This window comes from Quercus lobata, chromosome 9 (genome assembly GCF_001633185.2).
Source record: "Quercus lobata isolate SW786 chromosome 9, ValleyOak3.0 Primary Assembly, whole genome shotgun sequence".
NCBI classification, from domain to species: domain Eukaryota; kingdom Viridiplantae; phylum Streptophyta; class Magnoliopsida; order Fagales; family Fagaceae; genus Quercus; species Quercus lobata.
Genome location: NC_044912.1, coordinates 50,129,829 through 50,152,956, shown reverse-complemented (window position 1 = coordinate 50,152,956; position 23,128 = coordinate 50,129,829). Strand labels below are relative to the sequence as shown.

The following is a 23,128-nucleotide window of genomic DNA, read 5'->3' as shown; positions in this document are numbered from 1 at the left end:
CCTTAATGGTCCTCGGATCAAGTCCGAGGAGACCCATCCCATAGGATGCGACGCCGTAGGGCTTAAATGTTCAAGCCTAAATCCTTTTTCTACATGAATTCCTCTAAAATCAGGACCGGAGCATCGCCCCGTGACCAACGGCTAGCTTTTCAAGCCCACTCTCTACAAATCATATTGTGAGGGATCTTTCATACGCGAGCCCAACATCATTATTGGGCCGGAAAGGAATTGTGTCCTTACAATAGCATTTTAGCATTTATACTATCTTTTATATTGCAACTCCCAAGATTCAGGTCCACTATCTTGACTTCCCAACTCTATTTCCAAACCCTCTATTAAGAAACTGAAATGAATGCAGCACTTTATTACTAAATGTGAAAATGAACCTGAGCCTGTGTTACCGAAATTGAACAAAAACTATTCTTAAAGAATGTAACGCTAACAGGCAATTGATGATCTCTCCAACAAATCCCACAAAGTGCTACAATTGTTTCAAGAAGTCAACAGAAGGTACATAATAAAACAGGTATAAATTTTTCATCTCATAAAAAAAAAGTATTTAAATTTTGTTATTTTGACTTTCCAGATGAGAGATGTTTGTATAAAGATTCTTTGAGAAATCTTTTTTAGGTGAAAAAAAAATCAAAATTTGTTGTGTATATTATGATGCATCATAGAACAACCCCCACAAATGACAAATTTAATTTCTCATTCTCTTAAAGAAACAAATTACAAAGAGATTGGAAATAAGTACATAAAATACATAAGAATTAAGTTATTTGTATTCTTTCACAAATCCAAAACTGACTATATAAAAATTTTAATGTACCAAACGAAATAATTAAATCTAAGCAAGGCCCATTATAGCAAAAGTATAAAACTGGTAAGGAGATCAAAATGATAATGTAAAACTCACAAATAGCATTTACGGGTCGTAAAAATTAAGAAACCCAAAAGGCAAAATAATGAACCTTATGAATCCTATAAAAAATTGAAGAGACTAAAAAAGAGAGAGATAATAATAGACAGGTAACTTTTCTTTCTCACTTTTTGCCCAAGCAGTTCATGCAATACTCACGAATGTCCAAAAGGCAAAATAATAAACCTTCCTTTGAACCAAAATGGGGTTTAAAGGTACTCATAAATGTTAAAAGAATACCCTAGCAAACATACCTGTATCCAAGGTTTTAAAAACCGGTACGGTGAAAGAACCGGAAAAGGAGCTAATTACCGATTTTTTGGTCGGATCGGGGTTCGACCGATGGTCAGACCGGGGTTCGACCGATGGTCGAACCGGTGACGTCATAAATAATTTAATTATTATTTGTTTAAATTGTATAAATAATTAATAATTTTTTAACATACTAAAAGTAACTAACCAATAATGATAAATATGTTTCCTTAAAACAAATACAAGTATATAACATCTTTTTAAAGAATTTAACATAATAACATTACAAGACAATCATCCTTAACATAATTAGTAATTACATTTACTTCCAAATGGCAAATAGCAAATAAGTTTATTACATCCAAATAGCAAATAAGTTTTAAAGTTTCAAACAAACAACTACTAAGTTTGAAGGTTCATTTGATAACACAAGCCTCATTTGTCATGAAGAAAATTGAAATCAATATCATCATGTGAACCAAATGCTCCACCACTAGCATGAAGCCAAGAGAAATGAATGGAGAATCTGAGATGAAGCTGAGAGAAATAAAAAAAAAAAAAAAAAAAAACCGAGAAAAATGATCAAATGAAAGGAGAATTAATGAAATCAAGTAATCAAAATCAAAAAAAAGAAAAGAATTAATACCTAATGAAGCTGAGAAGCAGAGAGTAGAGCACAGAGGGCGAGACCAAGACCGAGACGTCGTGAGGGTGAGAAGGAAAAAAAAAAAAAAAAAACAGAAACAAAGGCAGATTTGAAGTTCAGAGTCTTAGACGCTGTGAGGGTGAGAAGGAAAAAAAAATTGAGAGATTCAAAGACTTTAAGGCGTGAGCTTGAGGTGAGATCGTGAGAGTGAGGCAGAGAAGTGTGAGAGTGAGGCAAAGAGTCTGAGATGAGGCGTGAGACTAAGAGTGTTTAGGACTTTAGGGTTAGTTTTTAGGTTATGCTCAAAACGATTTAGTTTTAGGTTGGGAAAAGTCAAAAAACCCCAACCGGTCATTAACCGGTTCGACCATGCCGATTCCCGTTCTTCGATTGAACCGTCTAGTTTTTGAATTTCCCTGGTTTTTAAGTCATTTTGGGTTTTTGCTCATAACCAGACCAGATTGAAGGCCAATTCCTGGTTGAACAAGTCAGACCAGCAGGTCCAGTCCCTTTTTTAAAACTATGCCTGTATCAAACAAAGGCAGTAAAAAAACTATTGCATCAAAAAAAAAAAAAAAGTGTAGAGCCATATATGAGAATGACACGTCTCATCTAAACAATAATTGCTCAAATAGAAGGTTAATAAAAAATACAAAACCCAACATGACAATAAACGCAATTTAACAAAACCTGTTTCCATTTGGCAAAGAAGTTTTGGCACACATATAACAAAACCTGTAATATATGCATACATAAATATGAGAAAGATTCCTCAAAAAAAAAAAAAAAAAAAACAAAATTTGAGAGAGAAAATGAATTGGATCATTTGAGGAACAATAAGTAGTAGGTACAATCTTTGTGGAGTTTGGATGGAGGCACTTGCATCCCAAATTTTTTTTGTCTCTCCCTGTGCATTCTTTGTGGTTACAATAAGGTTAATAAATGGTGTCCAGTGAGGTCTAAAAAAGGCACTATTAATATGATTAGAAAAAATTTGGGTGTATAGCTGTTTGTTTTAATTTTTTTTATTTTTTTAAATAGATAAAACAATTTGAAAACCATCAAGAGAGTAATTCTATTTTGTAGGCAATGTTTTAATGGGAGTTAAAGATGTATCTATTTATCAAAAAAAAAAAAAGTGTATATATCTATTTAGTTTAGTTTTTTTTGTTGATAACTATTTATTTATTTATTTATTTTGGATATTTAGTTTTGTTTAGTTTTTTGATAAAAATTAATACTAATGTTTTTGGATAAACATAGGGTTTTTTTTAATAATAATAAATTAGTATTAGAAGCGTAGGTTTTTTTTTTTTAGGAAAAAAACAATAGAAACGTAGGTAGTTTAATTAATTTTTCTATTAAAAAAAATAAAAGTATAGTTGTTTTGAAGAAGTGGGTTAGTAAAAGAATGTTCTTATTTTGTAGGTAATGTTTTAGTGCAAGTTAAATATGTATTTTTATCATACTATTCTTTAGAAATCTCTACTTAAACTTAGGGGTGTTGAAATATTTTGGAACAAAAAAAATCCGATCCAAACAAAAAAAATCTCTTAAATAGTAGTGCAAATATATTTTTTAAAATTTATTTAATAGGGGAATGAGAAAAAAATTATATAGTCTATTTTTTCCATCTTTTCAGTTTTTTATCCCCAACTTTTTTTTTTACCCCTCCATTCAAAACCAATTTGGAAAAAAAAAAAAAAAAAAAAAAAATCTATTTTATCTTTCTCACTTTTTTATTATTGACTTGTAATAATTCCAAATTTTCACACGAGTAAACACGAAACTGATTTCAAACAGACCCGGAACCCAACTCTCACTTTTCTGTCTTCGTAGCTCAGATAATGTTATGTGCGAGAAGGTCGGAGATCTAAGAGAATTGAGATGGAAAACGCTATCTTTCATCTCGACCGTCCATTTATAGAAGGGAGCGTACGAAAGCATGATCAATCGTGGGAGCGTTTCATCTCGGCCGTCCATTTACAAATGGGGATGGATTGACTTTGCTGAAGTAACTACATTCTCTTCACAATTTTTTGGACCAGAGGTGAGATGAAAAACCGTCCGTTACTATAGTTTTCTTTCTTAGCTTTATATGTATTTTCTCCAACCTATTAATCTTTTAATTTACTACTAGTACTACTCCTTTGTATTTTAATTTTAATTTTATTGAATCTTAATTGAAATTTTTGGATGAGATAGAGGTCGAAAAATTAATTACTGTATTATTTAAAAAAAAATGTTTTTTTTTTAAATTATTTTTTGAATTTTTTAATTAAAAAAATAAAATGAAATGAAAATTACGCCATATTGTGTATTTAATGGCAAAAGATGTAACGAATGATTGAATTGAATAAATTTAAAAGTTAAATTAAAAGGTATAATTTGTAATTTACCCAAAAAAAAAAAATTGAAAACAAGGAACAATGTCCATTAGAAAGGTTGAGGGTGAATTATGTAAAATTAATGGGGTTGGATAATTGATAAAGGGTCATAGAGACTAAAAAATTTTGGACATGTGCCAATTGTTTCAAACTTTCAACAACACATCCCTAATAAGAAATGGTAAAAAGCTCTAAAGATTGGATTGCAGCAATGAACCGTATTATAAGTCGGGACATAGGAATCGCGTCCTAGTTATAGGTATCACTCTTTTGATCCAAGTCTAATTGAAGTAGACTGTGAATTTAGAGTTAGGGTACATGCTTGTGAAGGTGTTAGGCACTCAAGCACACCTGATTTCGTAGATGAATCTCCATTTGTACCTCTTAGTCATATTTTAATAAGGCCGCCCCTCCTAAATGGGATCTCTCCAAATCATGCATAACAATTTGAAATTAATAAGCTGAACAATAATAGATAGGTGCAAAATAAAACATGTATTGGGGTGGGTGTCCTACTTCTAGGTATCATTGTAGTAGCATATACTACCAGTATGGGTGTTATTGACTGCGTCGCAATTCAGACATTTGGAGGCGAGTTTCAATTTCTTCTCAAGAATGTGTTCAATACTTTGCCACTTTCATTGATAAATTCTCTACAAAGGCACTTCTTTATTTTGTAAAGGCAATTTTAATGTTTTTACATTATTTAAAAAATGGTATCAATTCCCATGCTTGATTTTGTTATAGTAGCGAAGCATATTTTTTTAACAAATTTGCAGTGGTCAACATAGGTGCAGACAAATTTGGCTGTAGAGACGATGGATATTTTTCTTAATAAAAGTTTTGCTTAGATGAAGGCAATGCTATCGCGTCCAAGAAGGAAGATAACTTGATGGAGTTTTGAGTAAAAGTGGATATTTGTTGAAAAAATTGCCTTAAATTTCTATTTGGACATGGTTACCTGTTTGGCTTTTCTTGGTGTGAAGGGAAAGTTAACTTGGTTACATTTTTAGGATTTTTTTTTTTTTGGAATGAAAATCTAATCCTTGTTGAAGAAGTAATTAATATTTATTATCTACTAAGAAATAGGATTTGAAGGCTTATACATAGAGAGCATGGTAAAAGGTTAGGTGGATTTGGCCCATGGCTTCTTCAATACGATGAGAAAACTCTTCAGAAGAGTTCTCCTAAGAGAAAGGAAGATTCTTGGAAGAAGAGTTATTTTAAGAGATGAGAAGATTCTTAGAAAAAGTTCTCCTATTAGAGGAAAATATTCTTAGAGGAAGGGTAATTTAATAGTTCTTTTGAGTTTGAGCGTTGAAATTATTATTGAGCATACTAGATTTGATCCCTCTCTCTCTCTCTCTCTCTCTCTCCATATGAGGTAGGCATTTATTGAACCACATAAATTATCAGGCAATTTATTGAACCACATAAATTTCTTGTATGCTCTATGTGTGTGCCCGTTGATTTATTCGGCTTTACAATTATTTATTCAGATACTTGAGTGTTATTGCATAACAATTAACAAGTAGTATGAGAGCTTCCACCATTGCATAACAAGTAGTATCAGATCTTCCACCATCACAATTAAGAAGTATTGATAAGCAATTTCAAGTTAACAATATAATCATTGCCCTACATTTCAAAACCAAAATGGATCATGTGCCATTGAAGTATAAAAATATTATCTCCACACAATAGCTTACTTGAGGCATCTCATAAGTTCACTTGTACTAGATGCTTTCATAAATTCAAGATATCTAAAACTGCTAGCAGACATCAGATAAAAGCCAATGATCAAACAATTCAAACACCTCTAAAGAGTTTGTATCTTACTTGTCTACCCTTAGCTACCCTGTCTTAGTATCTAGCTTTAAAGATCAACACTTAAAAAAGAGTGTACAAATGCAAAATTTCCTCTGTATTACTTCTTGAAACATCTTAACTGTGTTGGATGCTAGAATTTTGACAAGTGAATTATTTTTGTTTCTGTTTGTTTCGACTTTAATATGTTCCTACTATATCCATTTGATTGTAATGACATTATGAAAATTGTTTGGACTATGAAAGAGTTTTCAAAATCTACTCTTGGATTAAATTAATGATGTTATGACAAGACCATCAATTTTCATACCTACTTAGATATATGCATATTGTATTGTATCATTTTTTTTTCCATGAATTAACTTCTCTTGAAAGCGTGTCTTAGACTACGTATGATGTTAGTATTACAAGATAGGGAATTGTAATGTGCTAAATGACTTGAAATGAGATTCTACTATGTTTTGTGATTCATTTAACTTACCATTTTGAATTGTTAATGTACAATTATATGTACATTTACAGTTTTTGAGGACGAAAATTTTTTAAGGAGGGAAGGATGTGATATCCCACACCTCTAAACCTAATGACTAAGTATGCCTGCATCATCTTATTAATAATCGTCATGACATAAATGGATATTAAAATAAAAGAAGTATACTTAAATAATGTGGAAGGTAAATAATGGTGCTGTTGCAGAAAATATTGAAAAGCAAGGACTTAGTGCAATTAAGTAGAAATTTAAGGACCACTTTGCAAATAAAATTTTAAGTTTCCAGCCATGACACCTCTTGCTTCTATCATAACACCACCAGCCTTCCCTCACACCATCTCCTGCTTCCCCATGCAACTATCTAATTTGCAATCAATTGCTGCCCAATTCTTCCAGAATCTTACACTATATAGCAGCCAACATTTTAGATAGTTAAAACATGAATTGAATAGAAAAGAAAAGAGCAATTATTGTACTAGGCAGCACCTATTCCTACCAAATATAATCGATCTTGAGTTCAATTTGAGTAAGTGATAGTTCCCTAGTTTGATTCTCCCTTAGCTATGTGGTTCTTTGTTTTGTGATGAAGATTTATTCTATGAATAATTGTACTTAATATTATTTCATTGAACTAAGTGGCTGCAACTTCAATTGCTAGATCCCTCAAGTGAATTTTAATTGGCATATGCTTCAAAACAATCAACATGATTTACAATTGATTTCTAACTTCTGTTTAAGCTTTTACTTGGGAATTCTTTTCATGTTCTATTCTCTACAGCCATGATACTGAGTTATTTAACTATTCCATAAGTTCTTTCAATGATTTAATTTAAGTAACAAATATGGTAGATTTCTCAATAGATGGTGGCTGAAGTGATCACATTTGGGAATCATATTACTATTTTTTCACCAATTAAGGCACTGACCGTGGACAACTTGACAACCTACAAAATCGTTAAAAATCGTTGTCTGGGAGGCACAATGATTCTCCCCTGGGAGACATACGTGTAAATTGGAACTATACACGATGCACAAGGGGTTGATGATAGGTTTGATATCAATTTCCTTCATCTTGACATTGCTGATTGTTTGAATGATATGTCCTACTCTTAGGTAGTGGGGAGGAAATAATTTGGAGTACAAATTAAGAAAACTAAATGTACTAAAAGCAACGTACAACAGATTACTTCATAAGGGAAAAAAAAAAAAAAGATAGAGAAAAAGAAGCACAACACAACAAAACCATGTACAGGAAAGTACCTAAATAAGACTACATAATGATTCTCCTAGTAAAAAAGATTAGGCAATGTCATTAAGTCATGAGACTCTTGAAGTGCGAAAACTTATTAAAAACATGTACTCTAGTCAAGCATAGTCTATATTTCTCTCTGTCATTGATAGAGTTCTGGAGCAAGACGTGGATTAAGAAGAACTTCAAGGGGAGTTGCCTTGGGTAAGGTAATACCCAAGCCTTCAGTCATGTCTACCGGCATATTCAATGGTGTCGTGAACTCAAATCCCTGAAGTAATCGAGCTAGTGTCAAGTGAGATACTTGCAAGGCAAATGTGTAACCTGGGCAAGATCGTCTACCAGACCCAAATGGTACGAACTCAAAATGTTGCCCTGAAGCATCTATATTTGCATGTTTTGTGAGGAACCTCTCTGGAAAAAACTTATCTGGGTCATCCCAAATCCTTGGATCTCGGTGCAACTTCCACACATTGACAAAAACACGAGTACCCTTTGGAACATAATAGCCACATACATGACAATCCTCCATGGCTTCATGTGGAACTGATAAGGGGCCTGGTGGGTACAAGCGCAAGGTTTCCTTCACTATGGCTTGGAGGTAAATTAGGTCTTTGATATCATGGTTGTCCACCCATCTCTCTCTACCAACCTTGAGATCGAGCTCTTCTTGGGCTTGCTTCAAAGCGTGCTTGTTGTTCAATAATATAGATAGGAGCCATGTCAAGTTAAGAGATGTAGTGTCGGACCCAGCCAAGATGAGATTCTACATGAAATTGAGACCACACTTAGAAAGCAGAGTTTCTTTATAGAGTATTGTTCTTTGTAGATAAAAGAAACTATGGTCTGATTATTTAATATATTAGAATGAGCATGCATAAGTCAAAGACACAATAAAAGCTTGGTTGATTAATTAAGTTGTGGGATGGTATTAGCCTATCCTAAAGATGGACATAAAAAAAGGAGAAATTTATAGTAATATGGATCAAGGATGTACTTAGAGACTGTTACTGTTAGTGTATACTATTTATATGGAAAATTGTTAGGTGCTTTCGGACTCCAGAGTATGGTGATATATTGTGCCCTCATCTCACATTCATGATGGACTCTACTATGAATTAAGTTGTGAAATCCACCATAAATGTAAGAGAAGAGAATACTGTGTCATTGTACTCCGAAAGCATCTAACTTCTCTACATTGTCTTTATTCTTAACAAGGAATAACATAGATCATGCAAATGTTTTTTAAAATATTAATCTTTCATTACAAGACAAGAATAACTAAACTAATTTATAAATTGTAGTGGACTAGAGGTCTTTAGCAAGACTCAATTATTAGTAGTTAGTGCGGTTTATTTATTTATCGATGGGTAATTTCAGCAATATATGATTATGATTTATAATAAAAGAGTAAAGATAGTGACATAATATTTTCAAACAAAATTCTAGGTGGCAAACTGTTTGTGGTAGGTAAAAAAGTAATGATAGTGGTAAGCACAAATAAAAACCAATAATTAATTACCATCTAAAATTTGTTGTGAAAATATTTTAGGTATAAGACCTTTCATAATAAAATATAACTAAAACATACCAATGCTGTTGCCTTGATAATGGTTTCACGCGTATGGCCAAACATGCCATCATCCTCAATTATAGATAACATGATATCAATGAAGTCAGGTTTGTCGTTTAGTTCAGTCTCCGGCCTCCTCATAGCATGTTCTTCAACCCAACTTCCAACTAGAGTGTCCAATTCCCTTGCAATTCGCTTCATGGATTTTACTTGGCCCAGAAAATATTCAAGCCCTCCTAGAAATGGAACTAGATCCGAAACAACAGGGACCCCAGATACATACATGAACTCTTTAATAATTTTCCCTATTCTTTTTGCCTCTCCATCATTCCCATCATTCAAGTTTCCAAAATATCTTTTCCCTGCAATCATTTTAGTAATTATATTGAGGGTTAAGCGCTCAATCCACTCACTAATCACCACCTTAGCTTGGTTGCTGTGCTCTTTGCTCATGCAAAGAGTGTACAAATCTTTAATCAAATTGTCGACCTCAATAACTTGCACATTCTTTAGTGTCTCAAGCCGACGACTAGAGAGGAGTTCTAGCATGGTTATCTTTCTCATCTTGAGCCAGAATTTTCCATAGTTGATAAACCCAAATCCTGCATAGTTGTAGCCAAGGTACTTTCCATGGCTAGACCTTGGACGTGCAGCCAAAGCCTTGTCATTTGTAGTGAAACAATCCTTGACAGCCTCATGATTGCTAATAACAATTGCACTTTTCATACCAAATCGGATCGTGAATATGGGACCATATTGATCAGCCATAGCTGCCAAGGTTCGGGCAACTGGGTTTTGGCCACCTAGTTTGTGAAGGTGACCTATGATTGGCAAGCCACCTGATGGCTCCGGAGCCAACATACCCTTACCTTTGTGACTACCAATTCTCAGCCTCCATAGATTGTACAATAGAACCAGTACAAAAGCCCCTGCAATTGCAAGGAGATGAGAAGCAATTTCCATGATGTACTGAAACTTAGGGGAAAGCAGAGTATACTATGAACTTTTCATGGTTTCTTTAATGGTGAGAAAAAGGAGAAAAACAGTGAAAGTACGACTAATTGCAATAAGTTGATTATGACATGGCCCCATTACATTTATGAATGATATGACTCGTGTTGCTAAACTAGTCGGGTTTGTGGTAGGTTGTAGTGGCTCTCAATGTCATGATGTTGACTTTCTTGACTTGGTTTCTCATCCTTATCTTGAATGGTTGAATGCACCTAGTCTGACTGTCTTTGTTGATAGTCATGCCAATAGAAATCTTGATGCAGCTTGGGAAGTTTAAAAAGTTGGGCAATGCATTGTTAGCATATTACTTAAAAAAAGGGCAAGGGGGTAAATATGGGTAACTAAAATTAAAAAAACACAAAATCTTATCACATCAGTTTACCAATTTTCCTCTCAAAACAGGTTTTAACTACAATTTCTCTCTAAGGAGCATTATTCATCTCCTAAATATATATTTATTAATTTTGTGCTTATATAATTGTGATAAAGAGTGAGTGTTTTAAAAAGTAAATAGAATAATAAAAAATAAATGAATAAATAATATTTACATGAAATAGGATTTAGACTTTAGAATAAAAAATCTACAGTGGGTGGGAGAAAACATTAATTAACTAAAAGAGGAAAAAAAAAAGTTTTTATCCTAAAATATGATGAAAATTGAAAGAAACCGCTACTAAAGTATGGTTTATCGATTGTCGTTTTATTTATTTATTTATTCCGTATGAAGACAAACTTTTATTGGGACAAATGAATACCAATGTTCTTGGGCTCTTTTCTCATTGGGTAAAAAAATAAATCATTAGGATGTCTCCATCAATCACATCAGCCTTCTAGGGATAAAAATAACTAAATATTATCTTTAGCTAAAATAATTAGTATTCTGTCATTATTTAAAAAATATTTAATAATTTATCACTTTTAAAAAAATCCAATTCTAGAAACTTAAGTTTGACTTCCAACTGAAATTAATAAGAATTGAGTTTCATAAAAATCTGTTAGCACCTGCTGATGTGGTAATTAAATTTTTATCCATACTCAGCCACTACCTTAGGATATTTTGATAATTGAGCCAAGTCTAAAGCTTCCTATGAGCTTCTTGAGTGTCTTGGAAAAATTTTCCATATCAAAGTTAGTTTTTTGTTGTGTTTTATCAGCACTCTGTCCACAAGTCAATTAAAGGGAAACTGTCTTCTCTCTTTCTCCCTCACACCCCAACACACCATCAGGCATCAGAAGTCAGAACTACAATAACCAGCTAACACATGTTTTTGACAAAAGCATGATTGGTGACAATACAATGACATCACATCACAATACAATACATGGTACGTACTCGTATATGACACAAATGACATGGGCATTTGTATGTTAAATAGAATAGGCAAGGATGCATGTCAGACACAAGTTTTTGTCATTCAGGTCGGTGAATTACATATTTTGAAATTATTGAGTACTGGAGTTTATAAAATTTGAGTTATACGTGATATTACATATTTTGAAATTCTTGAGTACTGGAGTTTATAAAATTTGAGTTATACGTGATATTTTATATTTTTTAATTCCTCAGTGAAGTGTGTAGAAAACTGAAAGATTTTATTGAAAGCATTATAGATAAAAGGAAAAATTAATTGAAATAGTACAGTGAGATCTGTAAATAATAACAAAAAGTAAAGTGAAATCCATAAATAATAAAAAAAATAACTAAATAGTAAAATAAGTTAACTTTAAACTATAATCCCAAACGCAATCTTATTGAAATATTTTCATTTTCTTGAACAATATATTTTCATTTTCCGGATCAATCCAACAAGTATATACTGCTTTGACACGATCACCACCTAACATATGATATTCATCAAATGTGACACCATCAAGTAGTCAAAAGGATATTATCTTTTTTTTTTTTCTTTTTTTTTTCTTTTTCTTTTTTGGCTTAGAAGTCAAAAGGATATTATATGACTGTTTGGATAGCAAGTTTACTGTGTCTGCATTTTCTTTGCATTTTTTTTTTTCATTCGTTTCAGCTTTAGGGGACAAGTGTACTGTTCATATACTGTTAAGCATTGTTTATACACTATTCATGAGACCCACACATACTTTATTCAGAAAAAAATATTAAAAATGGGTCTCACGGTACTATTCACACATTTAAAAATTATTTTGCTATAATATTTTCAGTTTTTAACAAAATAAGCTGTATCTAAATAAATCCTATGTCAGTTCATACATTTGATTTATGTTTTTTGACAAGAACTTATATTAGAATCTTGTGGTGGACTGTTAGCCATTTGGAAACTGATGGTGATTATTCAATCACAGGTCAGTGTATTACTTATCGTTATTCAATCACAAGTCAGTGCTATTACTTATCGTTAGAAACATGCATGCTTAAACATGTCTCCTTCTTCCTTCAACTTTTTTAACATCACAAAAAGACAGGTTCGTAGAACCTAGATTCTTTCACTCTCGTGTTTCAGGAAAATTTTATGAGTAGATATAAATTTCTTTCTAAAATTGCACAATGGAGACAATTTTTTCGTACAAAAAAGTCCCATCTTGTGCATGAATATTATAATTACAAAAACATCTAGTCAATAACCAACACTTGTTATAGCTGGCCATCTTAATAATCGAAATAAAAAACAAATGATTTATCATTTTCTTACAACTAATTCGGAACCTCCATTCAACTCTGTTTGTTTATGATTATAAAATTTCTCCCTCAAACCTGTGTTTAAAAGAATTTGGAGGGTTAAGAACTTAAGATAGTCCTCCTAACCCCTTACACACACATACTATGGGTGAGTTTGGTTTAACTTTTTCAAACGATACTTTTTGAAAAAGTGACGGTTTTAAAAAGTGCGATATGAAATTGGATTTTTTTTTAAAAAGATAGTGTTTGGTAAAAACTATCAAAAAGTGCTTTTAAAAAAACTGAATGTTTAACTAATATTTATAAAAGTGACAGTTTGAGTTATAAATTACCAAAAAGGAAAAGATATATACAAAGAGAATTATTTGTTTTAATTACCTCTCTTAATGCAAGTTATGGACACAATATTTTTACAAAAATTTCATAATAAAGTTTATATGACAAGTTGTTAATGGTAGGAAAAAAAATAATGTCACTAGTAGGTTTAGATGAGAACCAATAACAACTTATTCTGTAAACTTTATTATGAAATTGTTATAAAAATATTCTGTCAATAGCACTATTTTTTTTTCTAAAGAAAAAATAGTACTAATTTAAAAGGTTTAGAGATATAATAAAATGTTACAATATTTTTACAATACTCTTTGTTTTAGTTGTGGTCAATCCTAGTATAATATTTTATTAATTTATTTAATTTTATTTTGACATATGAAATATTTGATACCTCAATTGTTGTGAAAATTTGTTGTGTTTTAACCGTTTTTATTTAGTAAATTTCCTTACATCATATCCACGTGTCTCACTCACTACCTTTATTTTTTTTCCTTCTCTTTTTTCTCATCCACCCGTTTCTTCCCCCATTCCAATCAAATATCTTTTCTTTTTCTCCACTCACTATCTTGTCTCTTCTTTAGGTCTTCTTCCTTACCCAAAATACAGTTCTTCTTCTTCACCCAAAAGACAAGAAGAAAGAAATATATCACCAAAAAAAAAAAAAAATGTGAGAAGAAGCCGCAACTGCAGAAGAAGAATCACGTAGTAGAAGAAGAAGCCTGCAGCAATAGTGGGTTTATGGGTTTATGTTGGAATATTGAAGAAGAAGCTTGCAGCAGTAGAAGAAGAATCACGGTTTGTTTTTTGTTTTTTGTTTTTTTTTTAATATATATATATATATATATATATTTATAGAGATCTTGGTAAAATTGGGATTTCAAAATAAAAATGAGGGTAGTTTAGGGATAATGCTAAAAATGACCAACAGTAACATTTCAAACTTATTTGCGTTTTCGGTAAAGCAGCTCCAAGGTTTGTTTTCAAAACGTGATACTCCGTATTTGGAAAAGCTACTTTTTGATAACGCGCGGTGGCAATAATTTACCAAACACGCATTTTAAATTTTGGGCTTAGAAACATGCGTTTTGGGCTCTAAAAGTGTAAACAAACGCACACTATATGAGAATTTCAAAATTATACAGTAATCATAACAATTTATTTACTTATCGTTTCTCAAATAAATTCTATTGTATATAAGTTCACGAACAAATTAAATCATATATCGTTTCTAGTGGGCTGCATGGTTTTGTTTATGAACTTATATATGATATAATTTATTTGAGAAACAATAAGTAAATAAATTGTTATGATTATTGCATAATTTTGGAATTCTCATATAATGTACCAAGTTATATTTGCATCTTTTTTTCTTTTTTTTTTGGGTTGTTGTGTTTCTTAGTATAAAATTAGTTTCAACGGTCAAAATGTTGTTCTTACATATAGTATTGTAGATGCATCTACAATTAAGCTATATAGTAAGAAAGTAGATCATATTATCTCAATACAGATAAAGAAATTAAAGCAATACCTTGTGAAAGAGAAGAGTTGTGATTTTTGTCTTGATCATAGTTTATAAACAATCTATCACGTTTAGAGTCAGAAAGTCTTAAAGTTGGACAAAATTGCGTTATGCCCTTTTCACCCAAATTATATAGCCTTATGCCTCATTCCCAAACTAATTAGGAAAATGCCCCTCTTTTGAAACTCGATTTTCTCAAAATCGAGTTAAGCCCTATAGTGATATTTTTAAGGACCTATAGTGACGTTTTTAAGGACCTATAGTGACGTTTTGTAACTTGATCTCTATGAAATCGAGTTATAGGCAATTTTATTGCATATAACTCGATTTCATGGAGATTGAGTTACAAAACGTCATTATAGATCTTTAAAAACGTCACTATAGGTCCTTAAAAACGTCACTATAGGGCTCCAATTTTTTTTTTTTAAACTCGATTTTGAGAAAATTGAGTTATAAAAGATGGACATTTCCCTAATTAGTTTGGGAAGGAGGGCATAAGACTATATAATTTGGGTGAAAAGGGGGAAAAAATGACCTTATGCCATTTTCACCCAAATTATATAGCCTTATGCCCTCCTTCCCAAACTAATTAGGGAAATACCCCTCTTTTGTAACTCGATTTTCTCAAAATCAAGTTTAAAAAAAAAAAATCTGGAGCCCTATAGTGACGTTTTAAGAACCTATAGTAACGTTTTGTAACTCGATCTCCATGAAATAGAGTTATAGGCAATAAAAGGCAATTTTATTGCCTATAACTCTATTTCATGGAGATCGAGTTACAAAGCGCCACTATAGGTTTATTGCCTATAACTCGATTTCATGGAGATCGAGTTACAAAACGCCACTATAGGTCCTTAAAAATGTCACTATAGGGTTTAACTCGATTTTGAGAAAGTCGAGTTTCAAAAGAGGGGCATTTCTCTAATTAGTTTGAGAAGGGGGGCATAAGACAATTTTGCCCATGAAAGGGCATAAGGCCATTTTATCCTCTTAAAGTTAATTCAAAAATCAGAAGTCACGAATTCTTGTGACATATGTCGTACATAATATATAGATAAATAATATAGATAATAAGAGGGCATAATTGAAAAACTCATACTTTAAGAATTTTAGAGAAAAAGGTTCCATGACCTTGTGGTGTGCGAAGAATGCTTTCTTGGATGGCTTCAATAGATGGTTACTACTTTCTCCAATTTTGTTGAAAGCCATTGTTTCAAGATTAAAATATAGAGACAAAGAGAAATTAATAATTGTAAATAAATCCGTGCAACCATTTTTGTTTACCGAATAGGTTAGAGGTTTCTTTGGGTGAGAATATTTCTATTACGAAAACTATAGATGCTTATTGCTCTATCCTCTTCCTCAATCTCATTCAACAATGTTTCTCCATTTTGCTTCAAAGTACACTATATGGTGGTCAAAATTAAACATGGTGTAAATAAATACATATAAAATAAAACAAAAAAGATAATTTCATGAAAAAAAATATGTTGTTGTACTTATGAATTATGATGCTAAAGAGAAAATTAGGCACTTATGAAGATAATAGAGAACCTCTTCAATTTTGCTAAATGCTAATTGATAATATATATGGGGGGGGGTAGCATACCATGGTAAACTTATGTTTGGAAAATTTTATTTTTCTTAGCCACAACTTAGAAATGATGAGCAGATTGAGTTATGGAGCATTGCCCATTGCTGCATGGGCTGAGGTGGTTCCGTGACATTGGATTCACATGGGTGCTCGTGGAATGTGAAGATTTTTCTCTGTTAAAGTTAATAACCAGTGGGGAGAAGTGTTAATTCGTCTAAGGTGGGGCTATTATTATTAGACAATATCCATTTCATATCACTATCATCATTTGTTTTTCAACATATCTCTCTCATTTGTGAATAAAAGTTGTGACAGAGATTCCGGTGAGAGTGTCGTCATTTTATCCCATCTAGTGTATTGGAAGATTAAGATTATCGAAGAAAATAAAGATCATCTAGAATTTACAGACTTATTGCACACTTATAAAAGGAAAAAGTTTGTTCTTAACATGTTCGGAGTTTTGGACTTCAACTTTCAATAAAAAGTTGACCATTTGTCTTTATCATATGTCTGGAGACTAGTTAATTAGGAAGTATTGTTAAAACAGTATTAATTGGACCTATGGCCCAATCTGAGGATGTTAGACCATCCGAGGAGGCCCAAATAAGGTCATAGGAGAATGAAATGGAAAGAGGAGTAGAGACAATGTGAGATGGGGCCCAATAACCATTCGAGGACAAAACCTTCTTGGCAACATGTGTCCGAGGTGAATCTGAGTGCCTTATCATCACAGACTTACTTCGGGATTACATCACAACTAAGGGTAGGACATTGGACCAGGGATAAGAATGAATAAAAAGGTAGACAAATATCTTTAAAGGCTGCTACCTCCGCATTAATTGCCTCTCAACCAACTCTCTGGCCGCATTAATGTGGAAGTGATGTCTGAACAGTGATCAAGCAGCCTTACAGCTACTGGTTGATGGTTTTAGGAAGTGTTGGATGGGACAAGAAGGAATCCCCCGAATCTAACCTACACGTGTGCGGTAAGGATGACATCAAGATTGCAGTATATAACATGGAAGAATGCACTGAGAGATGGGATGGGAATTCTTGTACAATTTTATTTTGAAGAAAACCATATGAAACAAATTACTTAAGCTATGGCGAAGATAGATTTCTGATGGTACTTGTGTTAAACCGTCTTGAAACGTTAAATCTAATAATCTTTCTTCTAAGATAGATCTAGTTTTTCTACCCACGCTCTACCAATTTATTATTTGGGCCGTTAGTGTTTGAGCCCAATCCGGTTTTGGGACCAATACAATTTCAGTCCTTACAATATGCATGCACATGACTCAATTAAACAAATTTAATAAAACCAACCAGGTGAATCATGTGCATTGCATATGATGAAATGCATGTCATCTTTGTATTGGAGGTTGAAATCTAAGGCTCCTAACATGTTTGCATGCAAATCTTTTTTCATATAAAATTAAGATTATTTGGAGTTCTTATTCAGTAATTAAGTTAATAAATTAGAACAAATAAGTGTTTTTTTAAGTACATTTTAAATCAGTACATGCGACAAAGTGAACGAAAAATAAGGTCTTGACATCATTGAAAGTTGAAACATAAAAATAAAAACAAAAAAAATTATTTAAAAAAAAGGAAGAAGAAGCCATAAATTAGAAGAAAAAAGATTGGGGTAATTCATACGTAAAAAAGAAAAAAAGAAAAAAAAGAAAAAGAAGTTGGAATCAATTATTATTATTATTATTATTGTTTATCCAAAGAATTTAAAACAAATAGAGATAAAGTAGTTGATAACAACAATTAAATTGTTGTTTTCATCTAAAATTTACTACAAAGAAGTGATAACGCAAATCTCAAGGGCTCCTTTTGCATTCTGGCCTAAACAAAAACATGAACTTAATAATGAGATACATGAAAAGTTTTACAATTATTTTCCTTTTTAAATTATCAATATTTGTAAAACTATAACACTTAATATTTCACTACTAAAATTTCAATTGAAGTGAAAGTGGAAATGTAATTCTCGCTCTAAGTGTTTTCTATTTGATTAAGAGAAGACATTCCGTTCAGATGGGGTGTAAAACCCCCACTTAATTTACACCACTCAATAAAAATATTTCACATTAGCAGCTTCTCCATGGAATTGGACATTTGAGATTGGCGTCTGTGGTGTTGTTCTCAACTGCAGCTTTTCCATGGGATCTAAATGTGGTTTTTTTTTTTTTTTTTAAATAATTTTGTGAAATTGGCTTTTAAGGATTTACTATGTGTAACATGTGTATTTTATTTTTAAGTGTAATGCTTATGTGGTGTGTTTCAATTGGATGGAGTAAAGTGGGGTTTTACACCCTATCTGGACCAAATGTATTCTTTGATTAATATTTTTTTAACAGTTAATGCCATATGCCAAATTATAGCGTCACTTAATATAATGAAACCTTCCAATAAACTAAACACGTGACTTGCCTGTGTCACCAATACTAATCATAAGAAAGAAGCATAGTTTATAAACTAACCACAATTAGACTACATAAATGTCAAAATAAAGTACCATGATAAGTGGGGAGAGAGATTTGAATTGTAATTCTCTTCATAAATAAGATCGTTCATGTAATACCACTAAGGTATAAGACTCTACCAAAGCAACCTTATTAAAAGAGATTAAATTCTGTAAGGATGTAATGTAAAATTTATGTTTTACACCTCCAATCCCAATATATTACATCATCTTATCACATATTTAAGAATAAGCGCAACCACTCCCACTCAATTCTACTACCCATATATAAATCCAACCAAATTGAGAGTTTATTAAGATGTTATTAAGTGTGGTAAGATGTATTGAATTTTAAATAAAATGCTAATGTGACAATCTCTTATTGGATGGTGTAAAACATAAGTTTTACACCTCATCCTTACCAAATTCAAACTCTTGTTAAAAACATGCATAGTTTATATTTTTTTCTGTCATTGATAGAGTTCCAGAGCAAGGCGTGGAGTGAGAAGAACTTCAAGGGGAGTTGCCTTGGGTAAGGAAAGGCCTAAACCTTCAGTCATGTCAATTGGCATATTCGATGGTGTCATGAACTCAAATCCCTGAAGAAATCGAGCTAGTGTCAAGTGAGATACTTGCAAGGCAAGTGTGTCACCTGGGCAAGATCATCTGCCAGACCCAAATGGTACGAACTCAAAATGTTGCCCTGAAGCATCTATATTTGCATGTTTTGTGAGGAACCTCTCTGGCAAGAACTTATCTGGGTTATCCCAAACCCTTGGATCTCGATGTAACTTCCACAAATTGACAAAAACACGAGTACCCTTTGGAACATAATAGCCACAAACATGACAGTCCTCCATGGCTTCATGTGGAGCTGATAGGGGTGCTGGTGGGTACAAGCGCAAGGTTTCCTTCACTATCGCTTGGAGGTAAACTAGATCTTTGATATCTTGGTCATCCACCCATCTCTCTCTACCAACCTTGAGATCAAGCTCTTCCAGGGCTTGCTTCAATGCATGCTTGTTGTTCAATAATATAGACAAAAGCCATGTCAAGTGAAGAGATGTACCTTCGGAGCCGGCCAAGATGAGACTCTACATGAAATTGAGACGACACTTTAAAAAGTAGAGTTTCTTTATAAAGTATTATTCTTTGTAAATAAATAGATAATGGTCTGATTACTTAATGATTAACATATTAGAATGAGCATAAATAGGTCAAAGACATAACAAAAGCCTGGTTGATTAATTAAGTTGTACGATGTTATTAGCCTTCCCTAGAGATGGACTTAAACAATGAGAATTTCATAGTTAAATGAATCAAAGATGTACTTCGAGATTGTTAGTGTATACTATTTATATGAAACATTATTAGGTGTTCTTGGTGCACTATGATGTAGTGCTCATTTTTTTTATATTCATAATAGATCATATCATAAATTTAATTTGTGAGATCTATGTCTACCATAAATATGTGAAGAGGGAGCAACATGTTACTATACTCTAGAAAAGCACTTAATTTCTCTATCTCTGCCTTTATTCTTATCAACAAGGGTTAACAAAGATCATTCTTAGACTTTTTTCTTACCTAAAAAAGAAGAGAAGAACGCTGTGCTTCTTCTCTTACATTGATGATAATGATCCCTAGAGAAATATTAATCTTTTCTTGTGTTAAGGTTACTTTTTCAGTTTTTTCTATATTTATCTACTCTATATGAAGAGAAACTACGTACTTTCTGCCAATTGCCTATCACCTGCCCTTAAAACCCCTTAAAACCAAGGTGATTTATTTTGATTTTGTTCAACAAAAGTAACTCGGTATAAAGAGGTTATTTCTGAATTGTAATAGATTAAAATAAAGAAATCTTGCAAATGTATTTTAAAATAGTAATCTTCATTAAAAGATGGGTAAGTAAACTAATTCATACTCACTAGACGTCTTTAGCAAGACTCAATTATTGGTAATTTGTGTGGTTTAGCAAAAAAATTTATTGGTAATTTGTGCAGTTTATTTATTTATTTTCTTTTTGGGATAATTTGTGCAATATATGATCAAGACTTATAATAAAAGAGTATAATAAGGAAACTACATTTTCACAAAAAAATACTTAGGTAGCAATTATTAGAAGTTAGTAAATAGTGATATCAGTGGTGAGTTTAGATAAAGACTAATAGCAATTCTCACAATAAAATGTAACCAAAACATACCAATGTTGTTGCCTTGATAATGGTATCACGTGTATGGCCAAACATGCCATCATCCTCAATTACCGATAACATGACATCAATGAAGTCTGGTTTGTCGATTGGTTCACTTTTGGCCCTCCTCATAGTATGTTCTTCAACCCAACTTCCAACTAGAGTGTCCAATTCCCTTCCGATTTGCTTTATGTATTTTACTTGGCCCAGAAAATATTCAAGCCCTCCTAGAAATGGAACTACATCCGAAACAACAGGGACCCCAGATACATGCATGAACTCTTTAATAATTTTCCTTATCCTTAGTGCCTCTCCATCATTTCCATCATTCAAGTTACCAAAATATCTCTTCCCTGCAATCATTTTAGTAATTATATTGAAGGTTAAGTGCTCAATGCACTCACTAATCACCACCTTTGCTTGGTTGTTGGGCTCGTTGCTCTTGCAAAGAGTGTACAAATCTTTAATCAAAGTGTCAACCTCAATAACTTGCACATTCTTCAGTGTCTCTAGCCGACGACTAGAGAGGAGTTCTAGCATGGTTATCTTTCTCATCTTGAGCCAGAATTTTCCATAGTTGATGAACCCAAATGCTGCATAGTTGTAGCCAAGGTACTTTCCTTGGCTGGACCTTGGACGAGCAGCCAAAGCCTTGTCATTTGTAGTGAAACAATCCTTGACTGCCTCATGATTGCTAATAACAATTGCACTTTTCGTACCAAATCGGATCGTGAGTATGGGACCATATTGATCAGCCATAGATGCCAAGGTTCGGGCAACTGGGTTTTTGCCACTTAGTTTGTGCAAGTGACCTATGATTGGCAAGCCACCTGATGGCTCTGGGGCCATCATACCCTTACTTTTGTGACTACCAATTCTCAGCCTCCATAGATTGTACAATAGTACCAATACAAAGGCCCCTGCAATTGCAAGGAGATGAGAAGTAATTTCCATGACGTACTGAAACTTGAGGGAAAATAAAGAATACTATGAACTTTTGATGGTTTCTTTAATGGTGAGAAAAAGGAGAAAAATAGAGAAAGTATGACTAATAGCAATTAGTTGAAAATATGGCATGGCCCCATTACATTTACGACTCATGTTGCTTAACTAGGCGGGTTTGTACTTTGCAGCCAGTGCTTGACTTTCTTGATTTAGTTTGTCACGGATTCAGATCCTCTATACCTAATAAAACAATTAGTTAAAAATATGACATGGCCCCATTACATTTATGACTCATGTTGCTCAACTAGGCAGGTTTGTACTTCTGGCCAGTCCTTGACTTTCATGGCTTGGTTTGTCACGGATTCAGATCCTCTATACCAAAAAATACATTCTGTTACATGTGTATATTTCTCTTCTCTCATAATTGGTGAGACTTACCCGTTGTGGATCCCACTAACTTGTGAGAGGGAGGAAACATAAACCCGTAACAGGGTATACTTCCTCTATACATAATAAAACAATTAGTTAAAAATATGTGAATTCTACCAACTGTGAGAGGGAGGAAACATACACTTGTAACAGGATATATTTCCTCCCTTTATACCTAATAAAACAATTAATTGAAAATATGACATGGCCCCATTGATGACTCATGTTGCTCAACTAGGCCAGTTTGTACTTGTGGCCAGTCCTTGACTTTCTTGACTTGGTTTGTTATGGATTCAGATCCTCTAAAACAATTAGTTGAAAATATGACATGGCCCCATTACATCTATGACTCATGTTGCTCAACTAGGCCGGTTTGTACTTGTGTCTAGTCCTTGACTTTCTTGACTTGGTTTGTCACGGATTCAGATCCTCTATACCTAATAAAACAATTAGTTGAAAATATGACATTGCCCCATTACATTTATGACTCGTGTTGCTCAACTAGGCGGGTTTGTACTTGTGGCCGGTCCTTGACTTTCTTGACTTGGTTTGTCACATATTCAGATCCTCTAAATTTCATTGAGTACTCTATCAAATAGATTTTCTTTAATTTTAATGATTTTTTAGTGA

The 23,128-nt window shown here is 32.8% G+C and overlaps 2 protein-coding genes across 2 annotated transcripts; both read right to left on the bottom strand.

Annotated features, from left to right (window-relative positions):
• Positions 1 to 7,665: 7,665 nt before the first annotated feature.
• Positions 7,666 to 10,458, bottom strand: LOC115958927 (cytochrome P450 CYP82D47-like). Its single transcript, XM_031077197.1, has 2 exons — positions 9,362 to 10,458; positions 7,666 to 8,536 (listed from the first exon to the last, which is right to left on the bottom strand). Exons 1-2 carry the CDS (start codon positions 10,304 to 10,306, stop codon positions 7,913 to 7,915), a joined length of 1,569 nt encoding a protein of 522 aa, XP_030933057.1. The 5' UTR covers positions 10,307 to 10,458; the 3' UTR covers positions 7,666 to 7,912.
• An 8,885-nt stretch (positions 10,459 to 19,343) lies between these two features.
• Positions 19,344 to 22,106, bottom strand: LOC115961053 (xanthotoxin 5-hydroxylase CYP82C4-like). Its single transcript, XM_031080100.1, has 2 exons — positions 21,134 to 22,106; positions 19,344 to 20,020 (listed from the first exon to the last, which is right to left on the bottom strand). Exons 1-2 carry the CDS (start codon positions 22,076 to 22,078, stop codon positions 19,589 to 19,591), a joined length of 1,377 nt encoding a protein of 458 aa, XP_030935960.1. The 5' UTR covers positions 22,079 to 22,106; the 3' UTR covers positions 19,344 to 19,588.
• Between the last annotated feature and the right edge of the window lie 1,022 nt (positions 22,107 to 23,128).

Excerpts from the sequence above, each read along its gene's own strand:
- LOC115961053 (XM_031080100.1), bottom strand. The coding sequence starts at position 22,078 with ATGGAAATTACTTCTCATCTCCTTGCAATTGCAGGGGCCTTTGTATTG. Across the intron at positions 20,021-21,133 it reads TTATCAAGGCAACAACATTG|AGTCTCATCTTGGCCGGCTC; the intron begins GTATGTTTTGGT and ends AATTTCATGTAG.
- LOC115958927 (XM_031077197.1), bottom strand. The coding sequence starts at position 10,306 with ATGGAAATTGCTTCTCATCTCCTTGCAATTGCAGGGGCTTTTGTACTG. Across the intron at positions 8,537-9,361 it reads TTATCAAGGCAACAGCATTG|AATCTCATCTTGGCTGGGTC; the intron begins GTATGTTTTAGT and ends AATTTCATGTAG.